This window comes from Pinus tabuliformis, chromosome 1_2 (genome assembly GCF_031772625.1).
Source record: "Pinus tabuliformis cultivar Carrire ecotype Pingquan chromosome 1_2, CPIR1, whole genome shotgun sequence".
In the NCBI taxonomy this organism is placed as follows: domain Eukaryota; kingdom Viridiplantae; phylum Streptophyta; class Pinopsida; order Pinales; family Pinaceae; genus Pinus; species Pinus tabuliformis.
Genome location: NC_142298.1, coordinates 938691893 through 938707359, shown reverse-complemented (window position 1 = coordinate 938707359; position 15467 = coordinate 938691893). Strand labels below are relative to the sequence as shown.

The following is a 15467-nucleotide window of genomic DNA, read 5'->3' as shown; positions in this document are numbered from 1 at the left end:
CAACAGTCTGCTGCAGCAATATGCTCGGCTTCGGCTGTGGATAATGATATGGATCACTGTTTTTTGCTGAGCCAGGATACCAAACAGTCTCCTAGGAAGAATGCATTTCCACTAGTACTTTTCCGATCATCTATACTTCCAGCCCAATCAGCATCGGTGTATGCAGTTACAGTCAGTGTTGAGTTCTTTGGGTACCAAAGAACAAAATCAGAAGTTCCCTTTAGATATCTGAGAATTCTTTTTACAGCTAATAAATGGGATTGTTTGGGAGCAGATTGAAATCTTCCCACCATTCCTACTGCTTGCATTATGTCTGGTCGTGTAGCTGTTAAGTAAAGAAGGGCTCCGATCATTGACCTGTAATGAGTTGCATCCACTAGAGGGGAGTCATCATCTTTGCTCAGTTTGCAGTTGGTCGTCATAGGTGTGCTCATGGGTGCACAGTCCTCCATTCCATATTTTTTTAGCATGTCTTTTAGATATTTGGTTTGAGATATACACAATCCTGCTTTGGTTTGAGATATTTGAAGTCCAAGGAAGTGGGACAGCTCTCCTATCATTGACATCTCAAACTCTTTTGACATGTTTTGAGAAAATTCATGGCTCATTTCATCATTATTACTAGCAAAAATCAGATCATCGACATAAACAAGAGTAGCTAGTAACTTACCTTGATCTGTCTTTATGTATAGATTACTTCCAGCCACTCCCTTTTTGAAGCCTTGTTGTTGTAGGTAGTGATCCAATCTTGCATACCAAGCTCTAGGAGCTTGTTTCAATCCATATAAAGCCTTTTTCAACTTACAGACTAGGTCCTTTCCTGCTGTCAAATCAAAACCTTCTGGCTGCTCCATGTAGACTTCCTCTTTGAGTTCCCCATTTAGAAATGCTGATTTCACGTCCATTTGATAGATTTTGAATCCTTTTGAGCAAGAAAATGCTAAGAACATCCTGATAGCTTCCATATGGGCCACTGGTGCAAATGTCTCTTCAAAGTCAATTCCTTCAATTTGTGAATAGCCTTTGCAGACAAGTCTTGCCTTGTTTCTGATAACCTGTCCTTCCTCATTCATTTTATTTTTGAACACCCATTTGGTTCCTATTATGTTTTTGTCCTTTGGACGAGGTACCAGCTCCCATGTCTTGTTCTTCTCAATCTGGGACATTTCTTCTTCCATTGCTTTTACCCAATGAGGATCCTTACTTGCTTCTGCAAATGTTTCTGGTTCTATCATAGATAGGAGGGCAATGAATTTTCTCTTGGGTGAGGTTGTTATCCTTCTTCGGGTCTGCACACCTTCATCTCTATCGCCAATGATTTGTTCTTCTGGATGGTATCTTTCAACATACTTCATCTTTGAAGGGGTATGAGGTGGTTCTCTTTTCTCTTCTTCTTCATCATCTATCTCTTCTTCTTTAGGTTCTTCTTCTTCAAGGAGAAAGTCATCTTCATGTTCTGCAATTTCCTTTACTGGAAGTTCTTCATCAACCTTTACATCAATGCTTTCCACTATTTTCTTCAGTCGATAATTGTAGCACTTGTAAGCCTTGCTCCGTGTAGAGTATCCAAGAAATATCCCTTCATCAACTCGAGAATCAAACTTTCCGGGTGAGCCATCATTTATTTTTATGAAACACTTGCTTCCAAATATCTTGAAGTACTTCATCGAAGGAGGTCTTCCTTTCCATAGCTCATAAGGAGTTTTATCACAATTTGGTCTTAATTGAGTTCGATTCAGTGTATAGACAGCTGTCCCTACTGCTTCTCTCCAGAATTTAGGCTGTAGGTCTGCTGCTAATAGCATGGTTCTTGCCATCTCTTGGACTGTTCGGTTTCGTCTTTCAACTACCCCATTTTGCTGAGGTGTTCTGGCAGCCGAGAATTCCATTTTAATTCCATGAATATTACAGAACTCACTAAACTCGTTTGATGTGAATTCTCCTCCTCTGTCTGTTCTGAGGCACTTAATTTTTGAATCTTTTTCATTTTCTACAAGGGTTTTTAAATTCTTAAAACACTCAAAAGTTTCAGATTTATACTTTATGAAATATATCCACATCATTCTAGTATAATCATCAACAAATAACACAAAGTACCTTTCTCCTTGGAGTGCTTGATTTCTAGTTGGCCCACACACATCAGCATGGATGATCTCCAAGGGCTTCGATGTACAGTGTTCCTTTGTCTTGTGGTTGGTTCTGGTCTGCTTTCCATGTTGACATGGACCACACACTGCTTGATTTGGTGTGAACAGCCTTGGGATGTCTTGTACAACTTTGATCTTGCTGATATTGATCAGATTTTCGAAACTTGTATGTCCAAGTCGCTTGTGGCACAGCCAACTCTCATTTGTCTGACTCAAGTAGCATTTATTTTCCTGAATCTTGTTTAGAATGTAAATGTTGTCTGGTGTTCTCACCCCTTTTGCCACAAGTTTCCCTGAGGCAGAGTTCCTTATTTCACAGTCTTTAGTGCTGAAAACAACCTTATGTCCTTGATCACAGATTTGACTGACACTCAGGAGGTTGTGTTTGAGTCCGTCAACCAGCAGAGCATCTTGAGCTTTTCCTTTTCCATTTATCAGAGTAACTGTTCCTTTTCCTGCAATTCTGCCAGAGCCGCTTCCAAAAGACACATTTCCTTCCTTTTTGCTCAGTGAGACAAACTTCCCTCTGTCTCCTGTCATGTGGTTGGAGCACCCACTATCTACAAACCACTGGTTTCCATTATTTTGAGCATATAGAGCCAGGCTGCATTTGTCCATGCTGGAATTCTTGCTACTTGTCTTTCTTCCTTTAAGTGGGCAATCTTGTTCATAGTGTCCAATGTTGTAGCAGAAAGAGCAAATCAGATCAAATTTGGTTAAGGGATCAAATGAATTGAAGGTTTTGATTTGTCTCTGCCTTTTGGGGGCATATGAGTTGATTATTCGGTCCTTTAGCTCTGTCTTTTCATTTCTGAGAGCCATACAATGTCTGGCTTGATGACCGAAATTTTACAGTGAAAGCAATGTCCAAGAAAGATGGTTTTGTACTTGATGAAGCAACCATGGTTTGAGTCGATTTCCTTCCTGGGAATTACTTCTCCCTCGTTCTTTGGATTTTTGATGGGCCCTTGGTGGAGTACAGGTTTGTATTTGCTGTAGTGTCCATGATTCGACTCCACATTCTTCTTTGGAGTAATTCTTTCTTCATCCTTGGAATCTGGGATGCACTTTTGATAACATACTTTTTCATCTTTTGGATTGCAGGAAAGTGCATCGGCATATCTTTTCGCACTATTCTTAGTGCTTGAGGATTCTCCTTTGAAACCTATTCCAGACTTGTCATGTTGAGGTTTTTGATTTTTCAGAATAGTCTCAAGTATTTGAGAGCTTTTACAGCCCTTTGTAATTTGCTCCAACTCCTTTCTCAAAGATACTATTTCAGCCTCACGTTCTTCACAAGTCTCTTCTTTTTCTTTAAGCTTTGCTTCCAAGAGATCTTCTCTCCTTCTTATTTCCTCATTTTCCACTTTGAGAGAAATGATTTTGTTCCGTAGTTTCTCATTTTCTTCAATGGCGCTTATTAACAGTTCATCTGCATTTCCTTCTAGCCCTGAGTCATCATCATCGGTGAGTGCCATGAATAATGCTTCTTGGCTTTCATCATGATCACTTTCCTCATCTGATTTCTTTTTGATGACCATAAACTCATCCTCATCAGACCCATCTTGCTTGGAGAAGAAGTTTTTCTTATTGAACCCTTTCTTTTTATGTGCCATTCTTTTAGAATTTCCTTCATCATCACTGTCATGTTTATGAGGACATTTTGCTGCATAATGACCTATTTTACCACATTTAAAATAGATAAGAGGATACTTGCCTTTAAGCTTAGATCCTCTCTTAAGCTTTCGTACAAATTGAGCCAATTCGGATTCCACATCAGACTCATCACTACAATCACTCCTTTCTTTCCCCTTCTTTGACTTTGAGGCCTTGAACGCTGCATCTTTGGAACTTGGGCCACCTTTCCTCATTTCATAGGCAGTGAGAATTCCATGGAGTTCATCCATTTTGAGGGTATCTAGATCCTTTGCTTCTTCTATAACGCTTATTTTGGAGTCAAATCTGTCTGGAAGAGACCTTAATACCTTTTGAACAATGGTACTTTCTTCAACTTTTTCGTCCAATCCTTTCAGGGAATTTACCACTTCAGCTACTCGGAGGAGGTATGCTGCAATGTCTTCTTCATCTTCCATCCTGAAACTTTCGAATTGTCTTCGGTGAGTTTGAAGCTTTGCCTTTTTTACTTTTGAGTCTCCATCATACAAGCCAACTAGCTTCTCCCACATTTCTTTGGCAGATGTACAGTGCATGATTTTTGTAAACTCAGAATCAGTGATTCCACTAGTGATGGAGTTCATGGCCTTTGCATTTGCGATGTAGGCTTTCCTCTCGTCTTGGTTCGTTGGAAGAGTGGTAGTCGTTTTGTATTCATTTTGAACAAAATGCCAGACTTCGGGTCCAAGGGACATTAAGTAGTAGGTCATTCTTTTCTTCCAGAAACCAAAGTTAGTGCCATCAAACAGAGGAGGTCTTCCTGATGCTTCCTGATTTCTCATCATGGCTGCGGATCCTTCTTCAAGCTATTAGGCTAGTATGAAGAAGCCTGCTCTGATACCAATTGTTGGAAATACTGAGAGGGGGGTGAATCAGTATTTCTTACTATTTTTTTTTTTTAATTTTTTTAATTGTTCTAGTGATTGCCAACAACATATATAGATATGTGTATGTATACACAAAACACAGAAACCAACAGCTGTAATTAATGCTTTTATTAAAACTCAAAACAGTGCAATGAAATAAATACAATAGAAGTATAAATACAATAGAAACTTTATCAGTGAGATCCTTAATCTTATCATCAGGAGGAATTATGAAATTAGACATGATAGTATAATTCCGAATGTTAGATTGTTCTTTAATTATCTTGTTGTGAGGTCTCTTAGGATCTTCAACATGGAATTTTCTTTCAGGCTCTCTATTAAGTCTCACAAAACCATCACCTCTAGGGGAAGGAATCATAGCATATGACCAATTCATTTGAATACTTCCTCCTAGATCAGAGGCCCACTTTCTGGATAAAAGCATACCCCAAGCATCAGGCACATCAACAACAACAATGTCCATAACAATCATGATGTCTGAGTAAACTGATAAATGAACCTGTAAATCTTTGATCAAACCATGAACTTCAATCTTCTTAGAATCCATGGCACATATATTGTAGTAGGGTCTAGAAACTCTTAAATTAAGCTGTTCCATGACCCTCTTTGTCATGACACAAGTTGATGCACCAGAATCCAACATGCAATTATTCAATTTATATCCATTAACCAACAAGGTGATAAAGAAAGGCTGGTGATCTTTGTTATCCGAATCTAAGCTTTGCAAATATATGGGAGCATCGTGATAATCAACTTCCGGGGTCTTCTGTTGAGAAATATTTACTTGAGGCCCTTGAATAACTTTTAGTAACTTATCTCTTTGGGAAGGGATTTTCGCAATCTCGGAGACAGGAACCCAGATTTTCGCATTGTTAAACTGACTTCCCAAATCGACATTTAATCCAGAGTTTAAACCAGAGTTAAAAGTTCGAGGGGGAATTTGGTTCCCGCTCTGATGTTTATCCCTTCTTTGATAGGTTAAACCTTTATCTCTAGCAATTTCCATGATTTGCTCTGGAGAGGGTTTTTCGCCATATAACTTAGCCAAAATGTCATCTTCATTTTCAAGGTTATTTATACTAAAAGCTGATGAGGGATGCATAACATCTCGACTATTTTCCTTAACCTCCATCCAATCGTCCATAGACAAAGGAAACTTGTTACCCACTACATTTATTTGATCACTTGCCCCAAACATTCCATTATCTAAAATTCTTCTAACGTTGGGACAAGTAGCCTCTTCGTGAAGAGCATCACAAACCCGACAGTAAGGCGGAGCATTATCGACCAAATTAGTAAGCGGATTAGGAGGTCTTTTCTCACTAGATTGACCCTTCTTTTGCCAATTGTTATTTTTGTTATTATTATTTCTAGGTTGGAAATTTTGCGTTTGCGCTCTTTCCATTTGGACCAACCTATTCTGCAAAGTAGCTATCTCCTTAGTATGATTAATTTCCATGCTTTCGATCTTTCGGAGCAATTTCTGAACAAGCTCGCTGTTGGGTCCTTGAATTGCTTTTCCTTTAGGTTCTTTTAGTTTTGTAGCAGCGCTATCAAAACCTGGGATTTCAGATTTCCCAGATGCTGTCTTATCCTTTTCAAGCTCCACAGCTAAGGCTTGGCAATCCCTATAATCAGGGAGTTTAGCACGTCTCAACTCATAAGAGGGCTCAGGGCTAAAGGCATCAACATAAAAATCTCGAAGAGATTTGTCGGTAGGTTTATAATCTTGAGGTAATTCTTTAATAATATCATTAAACCTTTTGTTAAATTCTTCAACGGTTTCATTTTCTCTCTTTTTTATTATGCTAATAGCTTTCACGAGGTGTCTTCCTTCTCTCTTATCTCCATACTTTTCCTTAAAGGCATTAATGATCGATTGTAAGGAATTAATGAATTCTGAGGCTTTTCTGAAAACCAGTCGTGAGCATCGCCCTCCAAGGTTAGAATAAAAAGAGTCATTCTAACATTTTCATGATCAAAATCAACAGACCTTGCGTACTTAGCCATCCACAAACTAAAAGCTTTCAGATGTGAATTAGCGCTAATTGCGTTATTTCCCTAAGGCAATTTATCTATTCCAAGTGTTGGAAGATCATTGGGATAACCTTGAATGCTAGAAAAATCGCAAGGGGCATATATATCCATAATGTCGTGCTTGACCGGGCTAGAAAAAAGGAAATGGATATCAGATAGGGCTTCTTGTCCGAGGTTAACAAGAAGTGTACGAGAAGATAGTTTGTGTAATCGTACTCTGAGAGCCCTTTCAGGATCAGGAGCAAGATTAACCAAACTACTTGGATGTCTTCTAGTATACACTCTTGCAGAGGATATATGAAGTGGAGTTGCCACCCGGACAAAAAGTGAAACACGGAAAAGCTCGAAAGGAAGGAGCTAAGGATAGGAAAGGACGAGAGGAAAGAAACGAGACGAATGTCGAAGGAACCAAGGACAGAAAAAACTCTATCCCCGACAACGGCGCCAAAAAATGTTGTTGCACAGATTGTCCAGGCAGCGCGACAACGCTCAGACTGGGGGTTGTCACCCTGGTCGCTGATCTCTCCGTTTAAGCCGTCTCCCTAGGCTAAGGGGGGTAGACCCTATGGGATAAAGGAGGACCAACTGGGTGGGAGATAGCGAAAACAAGCACTTGATTGATTAAAACTTGATTAGATCCTGCTATGCTTAGTACCAGTGCCTTATGGAGTTAATGATTAAATAATTGTTTATCAACTACTGCAAAAATATGAAATTTGTAATTCCAAGATTAACAATCATTTACCATCAAATAACCCAAGCAATGCAAGATATTCAATAAATGCACAATGCTTTAACAATGTTCCAGCAATTAAACTTAAAAAAATCAAATGCTTTAAATGACCATAAAATTTAAACGCTGACCAGTTCACAAAAAGATTCACCACTTTTCAATAATTAATCTTTAAATAAACATTTAAGCATATTTAACTATAGCGCAGTGGAACGTAAATACCATAAAAGTCACAAAAATGAATTTTCAATTTTTTAGCCAATATTTTTTTTTTTTTTAATTTTTTTTTTTTTTTTTAATTTAATTTAATTTCATTTTTTATTATTATTTTTTTAGTTATTTTTTTAATTTTTATTTTTTATTACTTATATCTTTTATTATTTTTATTGTACCCTCGAACTTAGCCTTTGGAAAAATCACCTAGGACCTAGGACTTATGAGGGGATAAAACATTTTATAACCCTCAAGACACTTTACATCATGACTTTTACAATTTTACATCTCAAGGGGGAAAACCCATTTGACATAGACCCTCATAGACCACCCAGTGCTATGACACAAATATAATCTAGCAGATCAAGCAATTTGTAATAACCTAACCAAACAGTTAGAATTATTTCAAAATTACTTTTACATAGACGCGACCTAGCACACTAGGATTCCCCTAAGATTCTAGTGACAAAGTCCATTCCGGCTTTGGGGTTAGGCTGAAGGAAAACTTTGTCGATCATGGATCGGTGAGACAAAAAACCTTCCGGAACGTAGATTATCTCTAGAAAATTAGGCTTGCCTAGGCAATTTACGTACATGACTCAAATCTGCTAAGATTATTTACAATTTACACATGCAGACTGGGTTTACAACATAACACGATCAGGCTGATGATGGGAGTCGAATGGCACGGACACGACGATCAAGCGCTACCCTTTTGCGAAAAAAAGGGAGTGTACTGCTATGGGTAGTTGACACGTAGTGGTCAACAATGTGGAAGACCAAAAATGGACTCCTGGATCAAAAGATATGGTCCGCTGAAGTTCAAGGATTGAAGCCTTAGGAAGGAATATCGGAGGTTCGATATATCAGAGGTCGCTTATCGAAGGTCGAGAGATATCGGCGATCACAACATCAGAGCATCAACCGTATCAACGATCGCAACATTAGGGCATCAGGGGTATCAACAATCACATATTGAAGGTTAGGCATATTGGCGCATCGCATATGAGAGGTCTTGAATATCGAAGCATCGACATGCCAGAAGGATGGCGAATCGGGGAATCAAAACTTCTTAAAGTGACAACCTTTAAAAAGTTGTGATATGCATAATGTGCAGATATTGTTAAAAACGGCCGAGAACGTCGACAAAGGATGAACAAAGGATTTCATCGCAAAACAAAGGTGGGCAGGCCCTTTTCTCTCTCCTCTAGCAAGACACGTGGTGGCATATGATTGGTCCCAATAAGCTACAGTGGCATCTGACGTCAATATGACGTGGCGGTACGAAAGGACACGTCATATCGAAGGTCGGCGTATTGGAGGTTGAGGATGTCGGCACTTTGTAACACTTGATACTTGAAAAAGTTCCAATAAGGGGGCTCCGATATTGGGCTGGCACCACGGCCGCAAAGACTCAAAAAACCAAGGGCGCTAGGCACTTAACGAAGGAAAAATAGCCTCGACAGGAACAAAAACGCTCTAGCAACTCAAGGCTAAGTGGTCGTATGGTGAGAAATGCAGGAAGGGCTAAGTGGAAGGAGCTCGACAATCAAAAGATTAGAATACTGCACCACTGTGAAAATTGCGATATGGAATTTATCCGATAAGCACGGTACAAAGACTTAAAGGCGTATGGGTCGGCAGCTGCAAGATTGAATGCGGGAACAGAGGAGTTGGTCTTAGGAGTAATGGTGATTGTCAAAGATCGTTGGGTCAAGGCAGCAAGGACCACGATCCGCAAGAAAGAGTGTTGGGTCTGCCTTGAGGTGATACAAGCCATCTCTATGCTCCGACGCATGTCTTTAGTGAGTAAATGGAGGTATGGGATTCAGGAAGCATTGTGCAGGTCACCTGAGAATTAATTTCTCAACATGGAGCTCCACGTAGTTAGGTAATGAAATATTGCTAGGTCAATCTCTGTTTCTGCACTGTGGCAAGCAACCGACAGTTGATCGCTCCCAGCTCCAGAGAGTGGGGAATTCAAGTAGTTAAGGCGAAAGCGACAGGTGAACCGACCAAACAACTAAAGAGGAACATCATGGCAAAGACATGGCTTGATTGGAGGCCATCACAAGAATGGTAGGGAGATATTTTCCTCAACCATCATTCAGTTTTCTTTATGTCTATTATTCTGTAATTTTTGCATTTTCAAGAATGGAATCAAATCCAATTGTAATCATTTTGGGTAGCAAAACCTTCACATGCCGAGACAGCTAGTCGATTAGACAGCTGGAGCTCGGCTGAGATATTTTGTAACTGTTGTTCAAAGCTCCCCCTCTCCTTATAAATAGAGGGAAGAAACACTTAAACAAGGTTCCCAAATTCTGCATTCTAGAGGTCCGAATTCTGCTTTTGCAAGTTCTGAGCTTTGTTTGCAGAGAAAGTGGTTCCACTTTTGTTCAATTCTCTTGTTCGTGAGGTGCTCGGGCATATACAATTGTTAAATGTGATGGATTGGTGATTTGGAATCCATCTTCAAAGATTAATGAAGTAGTTTTGTTGATTCCAATCAGAGCAATGCGCAGTATGTTTTCCCCTTTGTATATCATTTCATGTATGTCTTTCCTCTTATGAAATTGTGTAATGAAGCTGCTGGTTTCACTCCCTCATGGTTGTATATATGCTACTAAGTAGTGAGAAGTACTTGTGTAAACACAGATTTACTTGTGTTATTTGATAGCCTGCAATACTTGTTTAATCACAGACCTACTTGTGTTATTTGATAGCCTACAGTACCTGTATGTAAGCACAAATTTGCTTATGCTAATTGGTGACAAATGTATTCATGAGGCATAGAGCTTGAGACCTTAATTTCGCGCTCTGCTTTTTTTGCATTTTCACCTCCTCACTCTTCCATATTTTTGCTGGAGATTGTTGCTTAGGATTCTGTGTTATGTCCAACCCTCTGCATCGATTTCCCTCCTTTCCTTCCTCCTGTTCATCTATACTACAATAACAATGTTAAATTGTGTATTGTTGTGTGTCGACCACCAGAACCAACACATTTCTCTTTGAGATTAGCCATATCTACCAGTGTGTATTTCGATCTATGTGTTTGCTTGAGTTTACCTTGGCGAAGGGCTATTGAACCAAGCTCTAAATTATCTTTTTTTTCAAATTACGTGACATATTGAGTGCAACAGAAAGCCTTTAGACAATCTTCAAAAGCACTCCTCTTGGATGCCCTAGGAACTGACCCTTTTCTTTCAACCCGGGGCTTGTCTCTAGGAGGCTTCTATATCTTTTGAAGCACTTGTGTGACAGGGGATAGAAAAAGCTATAACAGGTTATTTGCAAGGAGCTTGGGGTTAATTTTATAGAATTTTCTGAGCACCGGAAGTGGGGGTTTCAACAACATCTTTCCAACAGACAATGTATTTTTTTGGGACAGTGCAGGGCATCATTGGAGCATATCATTATATCATCTGGGCTTGCTATTTTATCACCTGGGTCTTGTCAAGCTTGCCATTGAGGCAAGCCCAGGTGCACTCCTTCCACACTATTGTACTATTGCTCCAATTACTTAATAAAATGGCTCAGCTGGTTGTCATTTCTGGAGTTTACATGGGTGTTCACTGAATGTTTTAAAATTTTGTGTTGCATGTGTTGTTTTGCTTTGCATATCACTGTTTTTCCTAATTAGGAACATCACATGATGGGAGTTATAGCACAAAAGCTAAAAAAAGGGCTGGCTCTAATACCATGTCAGACTAGGATTAACTCCATGAATTTCATTGTACTTTGCATTAAGATAGAACATGGATATATACATGGAGAGGGAGACTATTGGGTTTTATCTCCCAATGTCTCTTCGTCTTCCAATTCTCTTTATTTTGCTATTTACAATATTTACATGGATTTACCTAATCCCAAAGGTTAGGTGTCAACAATATATATAAGTCTGCGTATAATGCGAATCCACACAACAAAGAGAGCAAGCTTTAAAGCAAAGGTACGAGCCATTGAAGTGTTGCATACAACTGTAACAAGCTACTAGAAATACTACAAATACGAGGCATGAGTGTGAGCTATAAATCCGCGAGCATCAGACAAAGGCATTTGTAATTACAAAGGTCTGCGTGCTACAAACAAAGAGCAATGAGCCATGGAGAAGTCCGAATACGATTTGAGGAGGAATAGGTGCCATTTTATAGTCATATGAACATGCGTAGGGTCACAACTTATTAGGCAAGCCAACTTACTATTTTAAGGGCTGTCTTGATCTTGGTTATGAGGTCTACCTAAACTTTTGAATTCGAACTCACTCAAATAAAAAATATATATGTGCTTGCTTAATCTTTGTCCTAAAAATTAGATGATAAAACACATTAATAATATTTATTTATTCAATTGAATTCTTCTTTAACTATTGTAAATACTCTTTGAGGGCACACCGGTTTGCTCTTGGAGGCTTAGGGTTTCTATGGGAAATTCGTCCCATAAATGCACTACTTCTCAGCAGTAGAGATTCTTCTCCCTTCTCCCAATTACTCTCCTCTTGCTGGGATCAGATCCTTTCATTCCAAGAACTACTTCACCTCCCATGAAGCTGACCTCTAGTCCTCCGTCCTCCATGGCCAAAATTGATAGGAGATTCTTCTCCAATCCCGATACAAACAACACTTCATTTACCTCCATGATACCTCCTAATTCCATCTGAAACTCAATGCTACCAATGCCCTTTATTGCATACTTGTTATTTTTGCCAAGCTCTACATGTATATCTCTAGGATCCTCGGTAATGTTGATAAAGATGTCTCAAGATCTTGTCATGTGACGAGATGCTCCATTGTGCTCTCGGATCTGTCCTTCAGAGTTTTCTAGAGCTCTGATACCATGTTAAATCTCCCAATACCAGCCCAGATTTTTCTTCTCGCAACAATTATTTATTCCCAACAGTTTATTTTACTCATCAAATATTTTCTGAATTGTTGAACAATAAAATCACTGGTATTTTTAACATTGAGAAATTTATATGCAACAGAAATAAAATCATAGAGAGATCATTCACACATTACAACAGAGAAACATCCACAACAATTCTCCTTCATTAATTAATCTTAGGAAAATCAAGGTTTCGAACCACAACAAAATTACAAGGAAATAGCATTGACTGGAACCTGTAACTCGGCCCCAATGGAAGATTTTGGCTCAAGGAGTTCTACACACTGCAAATCAGCCTTTGAAGAAATTCAGCTTGGAGATTTTCAGACCACCTCTCACCAACAACTCTACCCTGCACCTTCCCCTTCCACAACCTATACTGTTACAGGAAATTCGGTCCTTGCAAATCGACCTCTCCAATAAATCAACCTCCTTCCTGCTTTAGCAATTCGGCCCTGTAATCTCCAACAATTTGGCCTCCTTGAAGTCTCTCGAATCAACCTGCACTCTTCCTCCTCTGCTGTTAGAGTCTAGCTGAGCCTCTCGCTCTAGAGAAAATCACTTTTTTCCACTTGTTGTATGTTAACCTCTCCCTTAGGCTTTTTTTATAATCTTCATCAAGCCCAAATCCCTATCCCTAATCTCCCTTCTAGAAGATCTAGGAGATAAACGGTTGAGGTCATTTCTAACTTGAAATCACTAAAATAATTAAATTATTTATCCTTGGAAATTACTTAATAGTCCACGATAATTAATTGATTTTAGTTATTGTACTTTTCCTAAGTTAGACTTAGGAAAGAAGACACAAATCACTTACTCCAAGCAAGCACCTAAAGAGGCAATAAATCATCTTTTACATGCTAAGACACCAAGTATATGCAGAAGACATTTCAAAGCTACCACAAGCTTCAACAGATAACCCAGGGATTGCCTCCTTTAATCATTTGAACAGATTGAATGTTGAATGAAGGTGTCATAAAGAATGAAAGATAAATGATAATCTAATGATGCAAGCTGTAAAAAGGCACATTGACGAAGCCCTTAGGTGAAAGTTTTAAGTTTTAACCTGTCGTGGAGGAGGTGCTGGTATTCTATTCTCGTGTTAGCTGCTTCTCAGGTTCTTTTTGGCATCCTCTTTGTGTGACTTTTCAAGTTCTTATTATGCTGTTATGGTTCATGTTGTGTCTTTTCGTGCTTATAGATTTTTGTCACTCCTTAAAATGTGGCTCCAAAATATCTCCATTTTGTTATAAGAAATTTTGTAGTAATCATTTCAAAATTTCATGATACTATCTGGATGACTTGTGTTTGCAGGTTTTTCAGTGTGCTTTTGTCTTGCGTTCATTAGTTAGAGAAATTTGCTGAGGAATGATATTTGAAATATTTTTGCTTGGGAGAGGATTGGATTTCTTTTGAGCATGGTTTCTGTCTGTTTGAATTGTAGTTATGTTTTCATAAAATGGATTCTTTTATTTATTTTAAACTTGATTCATTTTCTGGCAGAACTGATCCTAGAGGAGAAGAATATTGATTTAAATATCCAGAGCAAGTTGATTGCAGAAAGAGAGAAAGAAATTGAATACAAGTCGCAAGCTATTACCTCTTTACAGGCTGCAGCGGATCTTCAGGTGGGTTTTCTGATTTAAAATATTAAACGTTGGGTTTATTGTTCATAAATACTCATATCCCAAACTTCCACTGCTAATCATATTATGCTAAAGCTGCTAACAATGTTTGGCTTGCCTATTGCCTTGGCCGGTATGCTTTGTGTATTTCTTAAATCACCTCACATCAATTGCTTTTCTCAATTTGCCAATATCTTGATCCATATTTCACCTGTGCATAACTCATGAATGTTCATTCATGTCTTTTCAAAATGCCAGTATAATAGTTATCTGTATCTTTTCATAGTAAAGGGAATGACTTCTAGTGTTATATTTGTTAGACACGTAATCCATAATGGTTACCGTGAGGAATGCGATCTGTCATTAGGGATCCAAGAGACCTTGGAATATGAATCCAACGGTCATAAACATGTATTTACCATTTAAATGTCTGTCATTTTAATGATAATGGAATTCACACTTATTCTTTTTTCCTCGTCTGCAGCCCAACAGTGGTATCAAAGTAGGTCTCACTCAGAAACCCATCATGTCTGCCTCTTTGAGTTCGTCAGATCTGCCACTTGAGCAGTCCGAAAACCCTTGGCTGTTTCTCTGTGTGCTATTAACTTCTTACAGAAGCTTTCTGGTATCAATGCTATCATTGTTCTATGTGTCCATTCTGTTCCTACTGCCAAACTCCCACTCTGTTTACGCATTCCACCTTCACCACAACATCCTCAACTTGGCTCTGCCTGTGAATATTTGCCGTTTGCTCTACCCACCTGCTTTCAGGCTTGGATTTATGCTCTATGTCCTAGTTCTTAATTCTCAAGCCTACGACATCAGCAATGAGGAATTGATGTTGAATATTCCTGCTCAGACTTGATTTTCTCCTCTCTCATCCCTCTGGGACTCATAGCTTCAAAGCCGACTTTACCACCTTTGCGATTTGTTATGTAGGGGAATCTGCTTTTACCAAGAGCATTTCAACTAGTTTGATATAGTGTGGTGGAGAGCATAGTGCTGTTAGAGATGTAGTGGAGCTTTTCTCCATTGAAGTAATCTAACAACACATGCAAACTCAGGACCCTTTTCATTACAGAGAGACCCAATGACTCGCTGGTTAGAGCTGCCATGGCTCTGTTATTCAACGATAGAATTGTTATAGTTGTCTTACTGTTTATCTCACCCACTAGCTTTGTTTGCGTAAGATAGCTATGCAGTCATCCCATGTTTGGCCTCGAGAGCGGGAAGAATGGCTAGAAGAACCTGACTTTCATTTATGATA

The 15467-nt window shown here is 38.9% G+C and overlaps 1 protein-coding gene across 1 annotated transcript in view; it reads left to right on the top strand.

Moving 5' to 3' along the window:
- The window catches only part of LOC149209031 (uncharacterized), a 74783-nt gene extending 59718 nt beyond the window's left edge, over positions 1-15065 (top strand). The window contains exons 3-4 of the mRNA XM_089398499.1: positions 14079-14203; positions 14685-15065. Of these exons, the coding sequence (XP_089254625.1) occupies positions 14079-14203; positions 14685-15065 (506 nt within the window). The remainder of the gene's footprint in view (positions 1-14078; positions 14204-14684) is intronic.
- The last annotated feature ends 402 nt before the right edge of the window (positions 15066-15467 follow it).